A 15,666-nucleotide genomic window follows, 5' to 3' on the forward strand; every position below is an offset into this window, starting at 1 on the left:
TGTGCCACCACACCCGGCTAATTTTTGTATTTTTAGTAGAGACAGGGTTTCACTGTGATGACTAGGCTGATCTTGAACTTCTGACCTTGTGATTCACCCGCCTTGGCCTCCCAAAGTGCTGGGATTACAGGCGTAAGCCACAGCGTCCGGCCCAAAAAAGGCATTCTTTAGATAATCCTTGACAGTATTGTTGCTCTCACCAAACTTCCCAGAGGAAAAGTCCTTCTGCTGACCAGAAGGAGCAGAAGACTGTTTCATAGCTCAAGCACACAGCCACACGCACTCTGCACCAGCAAAGCCCGGCAGCGCTGCATCTCCTCGTGAAAAGAGGAAGCCAGAAGCTGGGAGTCATTCCACTTCTGGTCAGGGCTGTTCTGTGGAGGGCCACATGTCTCCTCGAAAGATAATCTGGGATGTCTGTCCTCATGCACACCAGAATGGGTGCCATGATAGAGAACGCTGCATTTTATTTTTATTTTTTTCATTTGAGATGGAGTCTCACTCTGTTACCCAGGCTGGAGTTCAGCAGTGCGATCTCCGTTCACTGCAGCCTCTGCCTCCTGGGTGCCAGTGATGCTCCTGCCTCAGCCTTCCAAGTAGCTGGAATTACAGGCACCCACCATCACGCCCAGCTAATTTTTGTATTTTTAGTAAAGATGGGGTTTCATCATGTTTGCCAGGCTGGTCTCGAACTCCTGACCTCAAGTGATCCAGCTGTCTCAGCCTCCTAAAGAGTTGGGATTATGGGCTTGAGCACCGCCCCCAGCCACTGCAAATATTTTGGTTTGTAAAACTCTTAAAGGGGGTGTCACTCCTTTTGGAGTGCCTGATGAAGCAGAGAATATTTAGTCTGAATTTGAGATAAACAATGAGTTTTTTATTTTTATTTTTATTTTATTTTTTTTTTTTACTATAACTAGGTCTCAGGAAATGATATGAGTTATATGGAAAATTATTTGTAGGGAGCCGGGCGCGGTGGCTCAAGCCTGTAATCCCAGCACTTTGGGAGGCCGAGGCGGGTGGATCACGAGGTCAAGAGATCGAGACCATCCTGGTCAACATGGTGAAACCCCGTCTCTACTAAAAATAAAAATTAGCTGGGCATGGTGGTGCGTGCCTGTAATCCCAGCTACTCAGGAGGCTGAGACAGGAGAATTGCCTGAGCCCAGGAGGCGGAGGTTGCAGTGAGCCGAGATTGCGCCACCGTACTCCAGCCTGGCGCCTGGTGACAGAGCAAGATTCGTCTCAAAAAAAAAAAAAAAAAAAAAAAAAAGGAATTTATGTCCTTTGTCTTGTTTTGTTCAAGTTTCAAATTGCCTTCTCCAGGCAAGGCTGATGAAAGTTCAAGTTGCAAGTTAATTAGAATTTTTTTTTTCTTTTGCTTTCACAGGAAGTGAAAAGGCGACCAAACACATTCATGCCACCAAAAAGAGGAATGTTTTGCAGTCAGAGGACCTGAGTTCAAATCACGACTCCTCTTAGCTGCCCTGTAATCAGGCACAATTACTTGGGTCTTTGAATCTCACTTTTCTTATCTAGAAAACGGAGACATCGTTACTTCCTTCATAAGACTGTGATGAGAAATAAATTATCTGTGCATTTTGAAACCACCTAAGCCTTGTGCACGTTTTATTTCTGGGATAGCCACTGGTTCCTTGGTAGGGTTTCAGAAAAATAAAAAGGAGGTGCCTGAGAAAAGGCTGCGGATCCTTCACCTGAGGTCCGCCCTCTCTGGTCCTAAAGATGGCCTGGGCGGTCCCGCCCTGCGGCTCCCGCGAGCCCAGTGCTGGACCAGCCCGGCGTCCAGGGGTCCCCGCCAAAATGCCTGCTGTCTTTCAGGTCAAACGTCACAATGCCTGAACCCCAGAAAGGCTAAAAGGCCAGGCAACGCCGAAAGGCCAGGCAACACCGAAAGAAGACGAAGTCAACACCAGGGCCCAAGGGAGAGAGAGAGTCAGTGTGTGCTGCTGGAGGAGGGAGGCTGGGGTCGGGAGGACGAGGCGCCCCACACAGCGGCAAGGCGACGGAGGGCAGGAACTCGTCATCGTGGGTGAAAGCGGGGGCCAGCAAAGAGGCCCGGCCACAGGAATCTCGGTTCCACCCCGCGACTCCCGGCTGCGACTCCAGTTCGCTCCCTAGCCGCCCGGGCCCCTCGCCCCGCCCCCAGCGGGCACGCAGGTCGTACCACTGTGCCTTCATGGGGGTGGAGTTAGAGCGTGGGCTAGTTCTGTCGAGGAGAGAGAGGTCTTTCTTCAAAAAATATGATTATGTATAGTATTTACATGGCTTTAGTTACGTCATTTCCCTTCTGCCTGCTCGGATCCTCTACGTACCCTAGGAAGTGGGGAGAGTGCATTCCTGCCTCCCCCATGCTCCTCCGCATTTGGCGCGCGCCTGCGCAGTGCGTAGGCGGCAGGGCGTACTTAAGCTTCGACGCAGGAGGCGGGGCTGCTCAGTCCTCGAGGCGTCGGTGTTCCGCGGAGTTGGAATCTTGTTGCTTGCTTGCCTGTGCGCGCGTGCGCGAACATGGCATCAAACGGTAGGTAAGGGCGCGAGGCGGCGGCAGCGGCGCTCCGAGCCGAGACCTCCTAGCTGGGCTTTTCATTTTCTGTGGGACCAGGGCGGCGATCGCGTGTGGGATTCTCTCGCACCCCTGTGGCGGGAAGCCGCGGAGAGGGGTGACTGGGGGAGGCTGGTGTCGCCATTTTGTTTCGCTCCTCTGGCGCCTAGCGCGCTAGGCGGGAAGTCTTCTCTTCCCAGTCCGTTTGCTTGAGGTGGGCGTTGGGAGGGACGCTTCTTAGTGGTTTGAAGTGTGAGGTGAGGGTGGAAACGCCTGGTCTCCGTGGCCTCGCCTCCCCCCACTCCCGGCCCGCGCTCGGGCCCGCTTTGTCGCAGTGCTGCATCCGGGCACTCGCGGCGCGCACGCGCTCTGCGGGCCCCTCCCCCCTCGCGGCGCTGATACCCCTTCCCCGCCTCTTGTTGGCTCAGCTTTTTGTCGCGAGACCCTTCGCGGAGGACTCGGCGGCGGGCGTCCGGTGTAAGCCTTGTCGCTCTGGGGTCCTTCGGGAAGGGGCGGGACCGTTCCGTTCCCGCCTCGGTTGCCACGCGGCGGGGGCGGAGGCTCGGGATTGTGGCCGCGCTCCGGCTTAACGGTTTGGTGGGGGTGGTCGGGAATCGACCAACGTATCGTATCGGTGACCGGGCCGGAGAATTTTTCCCGCCTAAATTTTTTTTTGAGACAGGGTCTGCCCAGGCTGGAGTGCTGTGGTACGATCTCGGTTCACACTGCAACCTCCTCCTGGGTTCAAGTGATTCTCCTGCCTCAGCTTCCTGAGTAGCTGGCAGGCACCGCCTCCAAAAGTGCTGAGATTACAGCCGTAAGCCACCGCGTCCGGCCTAAATTTCTTGTTTCTGAGGCGGGGAGGGAGAAGAACCGCCATCGGAGGCCACTCCCTCTCCTGGTCCTTTCCCTTTTCCTGCGGAGGAAGCGCTGCGTTTCCCGTGCTGGGTGGATGAGTTGATCTTGCTCGTGTATCTTTAGTGGGGCGTTTCAAAACAGCTTTCGCTGGTTTTTGGTTCGTCGGGGGGAAGGCAGGATAGGTGAGAAAACGAACCATCTGGAGCGACAGGACTGGGAATCGAGTACCAGTTGACTTTAGCCTCCTAAAGCGAGCACTTGGATGACCTTTTGGATTCCGAGGGGTTTTGATTCTGTGACTTCACTAAAGAGCCCACCTAATCTCCGGGGTTGGTCACAGAGTGAAGAATGGCCTCGTTTGAGACATTTTCGTTTTGTGGGTCTGGGTTGAGAGAACGGAGGCCACAATCTGAACACTGCTTGAATTCAAACCTGTGCCAGTTGGTAGTTCTGCGATTTCGGGCAAGTTAGTCTATTTTGACTCTTGGGGATAAGGCCTTTCTCATAGAATGGATGAAAGTAATGTGCAGTGTTTTAGAGCAATGGTCACTGACATGAATTGGGCTCGCAGAAAGTGGCTGTCCACCGAGACCTTGGTTTTCCCAGTGGTTAAGGCTTCTGGGACTCTGTAGAAACTTGCGTTTTCTTACTGTGAGAACAGTTGGCTGATATGCCAGCTTGCTCTTGTCTCATGGGGGAATTGTATGACCTTTTTTGCCACGTGGTCCTATTTATTTATTTATTTATTTATTTTTTAAAGACAGTCTCGCCCTGTTGCCCAGGCTGGAGTGCAATGGTGCGATCTCAGCTCACTGCAACCTCTGCCTCCCAGGTTCATATGAGTCTCCTGCCTCAGCCTCCTGAGTACCTGGGAATAGTCATCTGCCACCATGCGTGGCTAATTTTTTGTATTTTTAGGGATTTCACCATGTTGGTCAGGCTGGTCTCGAACTCCTGACCTCAAGTGATCCACCCACCTCGGCCTCCTAAAGTGCTGGGGTTACAGGTGTGAGCAAACGTCCCTGGCCAACGTGGTCCTATTTACCCGTCAGTGCTTGAGTTAAGGAATTTAATTTTAATTCAACTCTTTCAGAGTGTTGGCTGAAGATAATGTGATTGTATTTTTCTTTTGCAGATTATACTCAACAAGCAACCCAAAGGTGAGTCCTATTTTTGCGTTTCCAAAGTTTGTAGAGGGTGAGGATGGTCAAGGCATCTTTTCCTGATCACGCTGGTTTTTCTTTTCTCCAGCTATGGGGCCTACCCCACCCAGCCCGGGCAGGGCTATTCCCAGCAGAGCAGTCAGCCCTACGGACAGCAGAGTTACAGCGGTTACGGCCAGTCCACAGACACTTCAGGCTATGGCCAGGGCAGCTATGGTTCTTCTTACGGCCAGACCCAGAACAGTGAGTCTCTCTCAGCAAGTCATTTCTTCCGTTCTCTTTCCGAATGTTGCTTTTCTTCTTTTTGAGACGAAGTCTCGCTGTGTTACCCAGGCTGGAGTGCAGTGGCGTAGTTTCTGCTCACTGCAACTTCCGCCTTCCGGGTTGAGGTGATTCTCCTGCCTCACCCTCCTGAGTAACTGGGATTACAGGCACGTGCTACCACAACTGGCTTATTTATTTATTTTTTTTTTTTGGGTATCTTTAGTAAAGACAGGGTTTCGCCATGTTGGTCAGGCTAGTCTCTAACACTTGACCTCATGATCTACCCGCCTCAGCCTCCCAAAGTAATGGGATTACAGGTGTGAGCCACCGCACCCAGCTCTAAATACTGCTTTTGTTAAACCTGAGGAGCATGGAAATGTTGAAACTGTTCCGTATTTCCTTTCCCTGAACCAGTGTATAATTCTCAAAACTCTTGGGAGTCTGAGTTCTTTACAGGGCATTGTGGCAAGCCTGTAGTCCCAGCTACTGAGGAAGGAGGATCCCTTGAGCCCAGGAGTTTGGGGCTGCAGTGAGCTATGATTGTGCCTGAGAATAGCCACTGCATTCTAGACTGGGCAGTGTATTGAGGCCCCATCTCAAAAACAAAAAACCAAAAATGTTTATTAGTTTGTAATTTATTTTATTTGGCTTTTAATTTTTTTGGTCCTTCTGTTTTTCATCTCAGCATGAAAGAGAGCATATTTTCTGAAAGGAGAACAATGTTAGGCTGATTCTTAAATTGAGAAAATGGTTTTGCTTGAAAGTGTATTAAAATCATACGGTAACTAAGAAGGTGGGATTTGTCCCGAGGTCCTGAAGCATAACCAAAATGTGGCTGTCCTGCGGAAACTGCACACAAAGCTGCACATGGCAGTGCTGTTAACAGGGATCCTTGGGCCTGGGATTAGAGGGTGGTTCTGGAGATGGTGTTGAGATTGGTGGGGTGAAATGGGAACTGTTCTAAAGAGTTGGTAGAAGTTGGAGCGTTAACTTTAGGCTTTAGAAGGAGGGTGGTAACTGTTTTTGCCTGTGAGTTGCTAGATTACTAACGGCTTCTGAGAGGCTGACTTTTTGAGTATTGGTGAGTATTAGGTCGTATATGTTTTCTTTAACCCATTCCATACATTTTCTCTTTCCTTGTGGCTTTTGTGACTCCCTTTTTTTATCCTCATAGCAGGCTATGGCACTCAGTCAGCTCCCCAGGGATATGGCTCAACTGGTGGCTATGGCGGTAGCCAGAGCTCCCAATCATCTTACGGGCAGCAGTCCTCTTACCCTGGCTATGGCCAGCAGCCAGCTCCCAGCAGCACCTCGGGAAGGTACAGTGGTGTTGATGTCAGGGGAAGGCATGAAAAGAGGGGTGAATTGATGAGGAATGGTAAAGGGACCCAGGAGTAGGAGCAGCTACGAGGTGTAATTGGGGTGGGGGAACCTATGTTGGTTACAGAGAATGGAATCCACTAAAAATGAAGTTTGGGGTATGCTGGGATTATGATTTTGTTTTTTATTTGTTTTCCTTAGTTATGGGAGCAGTTCTCAGAGCAGCAGCTACGGGCAGCCCCCCCAGAGTGGCGGCTACGGCCAGCAGTCTGGCTATGGTGGACAGCAGCAAACCTACGGACAGCAGCAAAGCTCCTATAATCCGCCTCAGGGCTATGGACAGCAGAACCAGTACAACAGCAGCAGCAGCGGCAGCGGTGGTGGAGGTGGGGGTGGAGGTGAATGTCCTCAGCTTTGCCAGCAGTCCGTTTTCTATAAGGATTTGTATTCTCCTGTTTGACTCCTAGCCTAAAGCAGGGGTCCCCAAACTATGGCCGGCAGGCTGCATGCGGCCCCCTGAGGCCATTTATCCAGCCCCTGCCGCACTTCAGGAAGGGGCACTTCTTCATTGGTGGTCAGTGAGAGGAGCACAGTATGTGGTGGCGCCGCAAAGCGCGGCGTTGCTCACATACAGTACTACTTGTGGTGACGCGGGACGCACGCGTGATGGCTCTGGAAGTGCGTCATATGACGCACATCCAGTCTGTGGCTGCGGCACCCCACATCACTGGAAGCAGTGTGAAATAGGAGTAGGAAGAAAGGCAAAGCACTATAACCATTACTGCACAGTATAGTGGCCCCCATACTTCCCCAAATGTACAACAACATAATGGCCCCTATAACTTCCCTTTGCCCGAACGTCTCCCCCCACGTTACTACACACCGTGTTTCCCCTATTAGAAGACCCTGTCTTATATGAATTTTACCCCCAAAAGATGGGGGCTTTTATTTTTAGGAGGTGTCTTATGATAGGGGAAACATGCAGCTGTGGGCTTCCCACAGAAGAGGCCCGCTGCAGGCCGGGCGCGGTGGCTCAAGCCTGTAATCCCAGCACTTTGGGAGGCCGAGGCAGGTGGATCAAGAGATCAAGACCATCCTGGTCAACATGGTGAAACCCTGTCTCTACTAAAAAGACAAAAAAATTATTTGGGCATGGTGGCGCGTGCCTGTAATCCCAGCTGCTCAGGAGGCTGAGGCAGGAGAATTACCTGAACCCAGGAGGCGGAGGTTGCGGTGAGCCGAGATTGTGCCATTGCACTCCAGCCTGGGTAACGAGTGAAACGGTCTCAAAAAAAAAAAAGCCAACTGCTGCTGCGGATGTCCGGGACGCTGTATACACAGTGTCACAGGCTGATCACCGGCATCCCTGTATACAGCACTGGAGGCGGTGCTGGGCCTGTGACACTGTATACTGCTGTCTGGGATAAGCGCTGGCTGTGAAGGGTGTTACACCTTGCATGGTCTGGCCCTCCAACGGTCTGAGGGACAGTGAACTGGCCCCCTGTGTAAAAAGTTTGGGGACCCCTGGCCTAAAGGGATTGCTTTCTTGTTTCCTAGATGTCTTTTGAATTTATTTTGTCCTTTGTTGCTTGGCACTTGTTGAACCTTTTTGTGCTACTTTACTTTTTTTTTTTTTTTTTTTTTTTTTTTTTTTTTGAGACGGAGTTTCGCTCTTGTTACCCAGGCTGGAGTGCAATGGCGCGATCTTGGCTCACCGCAACCTCCACCTCCTGGGTTCAGGCAATTCTCCTGCCTCAGCCTCCCGAGTAGCTGGGATTACAGGCACGCGCCACCATGCCCAGCTAATTTTTTGTATTTTTAGTAGAGACGGGGTTTCACCATGTTGACCAGGATGGTCTTGATCTGTTGACCTCGTGATCCACCCGCCTCGGCCTCCCAAAGTGCTGGGATTACAGGCATGAGCCACCGCGCCCGGCTTTTTTTTTTTTTTTTTCTTAAAGCCTATAGCACCTGGTATTCCCAGGCGGTCTCCCGTCCAGGTATTAGCTAGGCCCGACCCTGCTTAGCTTCTGAGATCAGATGAGATTGGGTGCATTCAGGGTGGTATGGCTGTAGACTTTTTTTTTAAAAATCATCCTTCCTTTTCTCACAGGTAGCTACAGCCAAGATCAGTCCTCCATGAGTAGTGGCAGTGGTGGCGGCGGCAGCGGTGGTGGTGGTTATGGCAATCAAGACCAGAGTAGTGGAGGCAGTGGTGGCTATGGACAGCAGGACCGTGGAGGCCGTGGCAGGGGTGGCGGCGGCGGCGGCGGTGGTGGTTACAACCGCAGCAGTGGTGGCTATGAACCCAGAGGTCGTGGAGGTGGCCGTGGAGGCAGAGGCGGCATGGGGTAGGTGTCTTATGAGCCAGGGAGTATCTTTGGTGGGGAGTGGAGGATTGCATGAATTTCCCTGAAGCCAGTCCCTAGTGCATGGTTTAGTATTCTAGGGATCTGTGAGGGCTTTGATTTGGGGTCAGTGACGTTGTTTTTACATCCCCATTTTATTTTTGTGAGAACTTGGGAGCCAAAACTCCCATCCATACCACTGAATAGAGATTTTGAGTATTGACACTTGTTTCCAAAGAGAAAGAAATCATACGTAGATATGTATGGATTGGAGTCATTGATACCCTAGGCAAGAAACATGGAAGTGAAGACTTCTTTCTCTGCAAGGGAAACCGATGATCCCACTCCTGGGAAATAGTAGGGAAACCTGGTATGTGTATTCCCATGTGTCCTCTAGGGAGTTGGTAATGATTAACCTGACTTCAGCTTCCAGGAATTGGCTACTCTTCCTGTTTTCTGTAGTCATTTGAATCCACGAGCTTGATTTGCACTAATTTGACAGTGATTTTGTGTGTGACTTGGTTTGTGGGGCCATCTGACTGAAGTGTGCAGACCTTTTGGGCAAAAATATGCTTGACAGTGGTCTCCCACCTATTTGTTCCACTGTCTGCTTTCCCCTGGTTACTAAAAAATCATCAATTTGTCCAACTGGACCTTCTTCCTGTTAAAGTTGATTTGAGTAAAACCTTAGATTTGATGTTAAAACAGTCGTCAAATCTGTTGGTAAATGTGATTTGAGGGACCCTACCCTGTCTCCTTTGAAAAAGGGGAGGAGTGTCAGTGTTACTGTTTTTGGAAAAAGTAGATTTTTAAAACAAGTTTGGATATGGTAAGTATGCAGAGGTGGGTGGGGGCAATCTCAAAAACAACAAAAATAAGAAAAACTCTATTGTGTGCGTGTGTTTAATGCAAAACTTTAAAAAGAAAAAACAACTGTTATGTGACTGTTAACTTGCTCTGCATTTTATGTGCCACAGGTATGAAAGGTGACATTGCAAAATACTCCGCTCTTCTCGCAGTGTAGAAGGGGTGACCCCGGGGGTTGGGGGAGATAAAAACAGCTCAGTAGTTAGGACAGGGCTTAGCTAAGTTTGTCTTGCTTTAAGGGGAAATTGCTTTTGGTTTTGACTTTTTATGGAATGGGGTTGGGTCTGCTTGCTGCTTTCAAAGCAAAAACCACAAAAATGTGTTCAGGGCTACCCCAGCCTGGTGTGAAATGTCTTCTGGGTAAATTGGGGTAGGGTTTTTAAACCAACTACTTGGTTGTCAACCACTTGCGACAAGAGGAAAAAAATACATCTGCTCCATCGGAAGAACGACCAAGGAAAATGGGTCATTTTTTTTCCAGAGGAAATCAAAATCTTTATAAACTGTGTCTGAGAAATTGCACACGTGTGTGTGACACGCTCAAAGGTCAGACAAGGGGTGGTCAGGAAGGGATGTATTTTAGTAGCCACTTGTATCTTTTTCCGAAAACACCTACCCATGTTTGGGGAATGTTAAAACAAAATCAAAAAACACCCTTTTGTAGCCGTTGGAAGCTTCATGTCCTTTCTTCTAACTTGTCTTCTCCAGCGGAAGTGACCGTGGTGGCTTCAATAAATTTGGTGGTAAGTGAACAGAGTTTCCAAAATTCCCAACTCCCAGCAATGCTTTGTCTGATTGTTCATTTGCAGATGTCTTAGCTTGTTAATTTAAGTGCAAAGGTTTTGAGGTGTCCAGAACCACCTCCCAAAAGGGGTAGGTTAGAATGCCACCTGTTGCCTGGTGTGTGCTAACCTGGAGCAGGCAGGGGTAAGACTGAATAGTCATCTTTTACCAAATGGGTTTGCCCCCGGTTAATAAGAGGGGTCTAGTAGGCCTGGGACAGGGCTGTTGCCACACCTGGCACTTAGTGACCACCATCATGAGAAACTGGAGAATGTGTGCTGGAACACGTGGTGCCAACTTGGCTTTAGGACCCTTTCGATCATTGTGTCCAAGGCTTGTGTGTGTGGGAGTGTGTGTGGGAGACAACCTCCAAATGTTTTAATTCTTGAAGAGGGATGTGACATTGCCCTGACCTGAGGATGGTGAAGTTGGTATACGTTTATATAAAGTACGGAATGGTGTCAATGAATGAAATTCTCTGTGTATGGACTTAACTCAGATGGGCAAATAGAAACTAGCTCTGGGAAGGAACATGTGCACTACTTCAAGAAAGTTTGGAAGCATGTGTGGCTCATGGGAAATAACCAGGTCTTAAACAGCACAAACTGAATTCATGGACCAAGAAGGTCTTAAAACAGCACACACTGAATTCATGGAAAAATGACAAATTTGAGAAGTCTCCCAGTAAGCTGGAACTTTTCTGGTTTGGTTAACTAACAAAAGGTTTCTTGATTTGTCTCAACATTTAAAGCCAAAGGCTTGGGTTCATGACTTAGGTGTCATTGCGTGTGGGTACAATATTTATATATGGCGAATTCAGATAAACATTGGTCAAAGATGGTCTCTGGAGAAACAAAATAGAGGCTGCATTATGGAAATAAGATTTCTGGTCTGTTCCCTGGGACATGCTTAAAAAATATAATAGCTATTATGTATGGTTTTTATTTTCATGTGGTTTTGGGGAAACATAACATGGTTTTAAGAATGGTTTCTAAAGATGAAATTAAAAATTGTTCCACAAGGGATAAGTGTCTTTGGTGGTAAAAGTTGGGAGAAACTGGATGATCGCATGGCTCGTGGCGAGCCCATCTCTCTTGGGTGAGAGAACCGGGCCAAGCTGAGTTGGTTTGTTCACTTTAATGGGTCTCCTTTCCCCTGCTGTCTGTGCTGAGGACATTTCCCAGCCTGAGCTGGGGGAGGCAGCATTTTCTGAAGTGTGGAGTTGTCTCTGTGGAGACTCAAGTTACAGATCTTAAGGGGCCTGCCTAGAATTTTCTCCTCTGGGCAGGTGACCCAGGAAAGGGTTTTGGAGTGAGGCTGTGAGCACTTAATGATATTTTGCAAATTTGGATTTGGTGTTAATTTTTTTCGTTGTCCGTTTTTTCCTGTTGACTAACAGCTCCCCTTTCCTTGTTTTTGTTTTTGTTTTGTTCTTTTTTTCCATGTCACTTAAGGCCCTCGGGACCAAGGATCACGTCATGACTCCGGTGAGTTCACAGGTGGTGGCATGAATAGAGTAGCTAAAGTGGATCAAGACGGACTGGATATTCTTTGAAACTGTTATTAAAAGGAAACTGAAAAAATATAGAGATAGAAAGGGAGTTAGGTGTATTCTTAGTTAGCAGTAAGAAGTAATCATGAAGTCTTTCTCAGAAATACCTGGCTTGTGGGTTCCATCCCCCGCGATTTAGGAGGTCTGAGATGACCCTGAAAATCTCCCTAGCTAGCAAGTCCCCCTAGCTAGCAAGTCCCCAGTGAAGCTGATGCATCTGGACTCCATTCAGAACTTTTGGTATACTGCAGTGGTTATTTTAAAATGTGGATCGTGTCCAAGTTGGTGAACAAAAACTAGTGAACCAAGGCCTGACCACAGGAAGGAAAGCATTTCACTCTTGTTTAGATTGTGTTGGTGTTTGTACTAGATTTTAATGTAAATTTTGGGAACCTTAACTGAAAGTTGATAAACACTGATGTCCTTTGCCTGTGTGGTCTTGGGCATTTCACTCCTGAGCTCTGGTTTCTGTACTGTGTATTGTGTTTCAAAGGATAACTGTCAAACCAAACCTGAAATTTATCAGCATGGCTGGCATATAGGCACTCAAAATAAAAGGAAATGTGGGTTTCTTTTCATTTTTCTTCCATGAACTAAATCCTACAAGTTGCTTGATGGATACTAGGTGTACTGCTTTTGGGTTTTTCCTTATGTGTTTATTTTTATTTGTTTTACTTTTTCACATTTGCATTTTCTCCTCTGTTCAACAAGCAGAACAGGATAATTCAGACAACAACACCATCTTTGTGCAAGGCCTGGGCGAGAATGTTACAATTGAGTCTGTGGCTGATTACTTCAAGCAGATTGGTATTATTAAGGTACTTGTGGAGTGGGTGCTTTCTGTCAGTGTTGCAGGCTTTTGGATTTCCCACATTAGTAAAAGCAAGTCTTAATGGTTGCTAGCAGTAAAAACAAAAGTCTTAATGGTTGTTGCTAGCTTATTGTTGAGGAAGGAGCCTTAGTTGCTGGGTGCTTTTTTTTTTTTTTTTGGAGGTGGAGCTTGCTCTGTCACCCAGGATGGGAGTGCAGTGGCATGATCTCAGCTCACTGTAACCTCTGCCTCCCAGTAGCAAGTGATTCTCTTGCCTCAGCCTCCAAGTAGCTGAGATTATAGGCCCGCCACCACGCCTGGCTAAGTGTTGTATTTTCAGTAGAGATGGGGTTTCGCCATGTAGGCCAGGCTAGTCTTGAAGTCCTGACCTCAGGTGATCAACCTGCCTCCCAAAGTGCTGGGATTATAGGCGTGAACCGCTGCGTCTGGCCACTTGCTGTTTTCTAAAAGAAGTTCTATCTTAACACAAAAGGTATAACTGATAAGAGTGCCCTAAATTCTGAGATTTGTACTCTATAGTTTTCTTTCTCAATGTTGGAGTGAGAAACAGTTTTCTTTAATGGACTTTTACATGTGAGGTAGGAAGAAGTAACTGGGAAGAGAGGAGCTGAAATTTGAGAATGATAAACCTCATGTTCTGGAGTAAGAAGATGGGAGTACTATAGCCTCTAAAATTGTTACCTCATTTTGCCTTCAGACAAACAAGAAAACGGGACAGCCCATGATTAATTTGTACACAGACAGGGAAACTGGCAAGCTGAAGGGAGAGGCAACCGTCTCTTTTGATGACCCACCTTCTGCTAAAGCAGCTATTGACTGGTTTGATGGTATGTATAAGAAGGCTGGCAGAGGTGGGGCTGGGGCTAGGACAGCAAGCCTTAGGAAGCAGGCTATAGTTTGAGGATTCTTCAGAGTTTTCCAACACTTTAGCTATGGTTTCAAGTATAGTCTCATTTTTGCTTACGTGTCAGTAGATAATAAACCATTTCGGAAAGGCATGCTTCTCTTAGCTTGAATTTTTGGATTAATGTGTCTTGAATCTAAAGTCTCTTGATACTTCTTTATTTCTCTAGGTAAAGAATTCTCCGGAAATCCTATCAAGGTCTCATTTGCTACTCGCCGGGCAGACTTTAATCGGGGTGGTGGCAATGGTCGTGGAGGCCGAGGGCGAGGAGGTGAGGAGCTACCTACTAGTGGTTGCAAAGTGGGGTTTGGGAGAGTGCAGAAGATGGTAAAGGCGCCTGGAACGAGTTAGGTTGGCCAGACTTGGCGGGGAGCAGACAGACCCATACTTGTTTTATCTGCATTAGGACCCATGGGCCGTGGAGGCTACGGAGGTGGTGGCAGTGGTGGTGGCGGCCGGGGAGGATTTCCCAGTGGAGGTGGTGGCGGTGGAGGACAGCAACGCGCTGGTGACTGGAAGTGTCCTAATCCGTGAGTGAAACTCAGTTTTTGTTTAGTTCTTTTTTATTATGGTAATTAGGTATGTGGATGTTTGCAAAGAAGTAAAGGTCAGTGCCACACTGTTGGGGTCAGATTTAGCCAAAAGCTTATGTATGTAAGGTTGATGTAATGGGAAAGGTAATGGATTGGGTTCAGTAATAATGGTTTTTGTTCAGGTTCTGATTGGGGGAAGCAAGCCTTTTTGTTTTTCTGAGGCCTCAGTTTCTCACTGTATGTCAGAAGTCATGGTAGTTTCTTCCTAATTCTGGGTCTTGCCTATTCCCCATTCCTCCATTGTCGTCTTTCTCCTTAGCACCTGTGAGAACATGAACTTCTCTTGGAGGAATGAATGCAACCAGTGTAAAGCTCCTAAACCAGATGGCCCAGGAGGGGGACCAGGCGGCTCTCATATGGGTAAGAAAGGCAGACCTGATGCCGAGGAGTTGGGACCACTGAGTTCTTAAGTTTTCAGCAGGGAGGCTCTGGGAAGGTAGAGGGATGGAAATGTATATGATAGATCTTATTTCTTTTGTACTAGGGGGCAACTACGGAGATGATCGTCGTGGTGGCAGAGGAGGCTATGATCGAGGAGGCTACCGGGGCCGTGGTGGGGACCGTGGAGGCTTCCGAGGGGGCCGGGGTGGTGGGGACAGAGGTGGCTTTGGCCCTGGCAAGATGGACTCCAGGTAAGACTTTAAATGAGAATAAAAAAGCAGAGTAGTTGAACAGAAGGCCATAGGTTAACAAGGTTTTGTTGAGAAAGTGGTTTCATTTGGAGGACTGGATGGAAAGACCGGAGACTGTAACCAGTAGTGGGGTGGGAAGGAAAGTTAACTCAGGAAGAATGAATCTGTAGACCTACTTGAGATAACACATTCTTGCTGGGTTAGGTAGGAGGGCCAGATAGGATATCTAGACTTACATCTAAACTTGGAGAGGCTGGTAACCCAAATATAACGGATAACCTTTTTTTTTTTTTTTTGCAGGGGTGAGCACAGACAGGATCGCAGGGAGAGGCCGTATTAGCCTCGCTCCCCAGGTTCTGGAACAGCTTTTCTTCCTGTACCCAGTGTTACCCTCGTTATTTTGTAACCTTCCAACTCCTGATCACCCCAAGGGGGTTTTTTGTGTTGGACTATGTAATTGTAACCATACCTCTGGTTCCCATTAAACATGACCATTTTAGTTAAATTTTGTCCTCTTCCCCCTCCTCACTTTCCTGGAAGAGTGATGTCCAAGTCAGGAAGGTTGGGAATTTCCCTGTTACAGATCATCCTGCTCAGCAGGAACTGGAATACAGCGTTTGTTCCAGGGGAGAAGGCCAAGTGATACCTTTGAGAGCACAGATTAAACTTTTCTGTCACGGCAAACTTGGATGCATACATGAGAAATGAAGAACATGGGATGTCATGGGTGTCGGCCTAAATCTGCCCAGCTATGGGGAGTTTTTCCTTTACCACATTTATTTGCATACTGGTCTTCAAGTTTTTATTTGCAGCAGTTTAACTTTTTAAAAGAACTCTTAACTCTTTTGGCACTTTTAATGGTGAGGCTCAAATAAATTGGGTTTATATGGGGCACTATTCAAATCTGACTATGGTGGATAGCTCTTTGCCACTCTGGGTCTTTCATGGGAAGGAGAGTAACAGTGCCTGCTGAGTGCTGCAGTTTGTGGA

At 48.0% G+C, this 15,666-nt stretch overlaps 1 protein-coding gene and 1 pseudogene across 3 annotated transcripts; one reads left to right on the plus strand and one right to left on the minus strand.

Moving 5' to 3' along the window:
• Positions 1–2,449: 2,449 nt before the first annotated feature.
• On the plus strand, positions 2,450–15,181 carry FUS (FUS RNA binding protein). 3 transcript variants are annotated; one of them, XM_074382041.1, is made up of 15 exons: positions 2,450–2,539; positions 4,554–4,578; positions 4,670–4,824; positions 6,020–6,164; positions 6,367–6,563; positions 8,279–8,516; positions 10,089–10,123; positions 11,618–11,650; positions 12,430–12,533; positions 13,245–13,374; positions 13,621–13,722; positions 13,858–13,981; positions 14,304–14,404; positions 14,529–14,676; positions 14,977–15,181. In XM_074382041.1, exons 1-15 carry the CDS (start codon positions 2,527–2,529, stop codon positions 15,014–15,016), a joined length of 1,590 nt encoding a protein of 529 aa, XP_074238142.1. In that variant the 5' UTR covers positions 2,450–2,526; the 3' UTR covers positions 15,017–15,181. The 3 variants fall into 3 exon arrangements, with proteins under 3 accessions (XP_074238142.1, XP_010338959.2, XP_074238143.1); XM_010340657.3 differs by having other exon boundaries at positions 6,367–6,551; XM_074382042.1 differs by having other exon boundaries at positions 6,023–6,164.
• On the minus strand, positions 8,125–8,243 carry LOC120367510 (5S ribosomal RNA; annotated as a pseudogene).
• Positions 15,182–15,666: the final 485 nt, after the last annotated feature.

This window comes from Saimiri boliviensis, chromosome 12 (assembly GCF_048565385.1).
Source record: "Saimiri boliviensis isolate mSaiBol1 chromosome 12, mSaiBol1.pri, whole genome shotgun sequence".
Classification (NCBI taxonomy): Eukaryota; Metazoa; Chordata; class Mammalia; order Primates; family Cebidae; genus Saimiri; species Saimiri boliviensis.

Bases quoted from the DNA above. Each gene is read 5' to 3' on its own strand.
- FUS (XM_074382041.1), top strand. The intron at 6,165-6,366 runs GTACAGTGGTGT...TGTTTTCCTTAG, and splicing joins CCCAGCAGCACCTCGGGAAG to TTATGGGAGCAGTTCTCAGA. The intron at 10,124-11,617 runs GTAAGTGAACAG...ATGTCACTTAAG, and splicing joins TGGCTTCAATAAATTTGGTG to GCCCTCGGGACCAAGGATCA.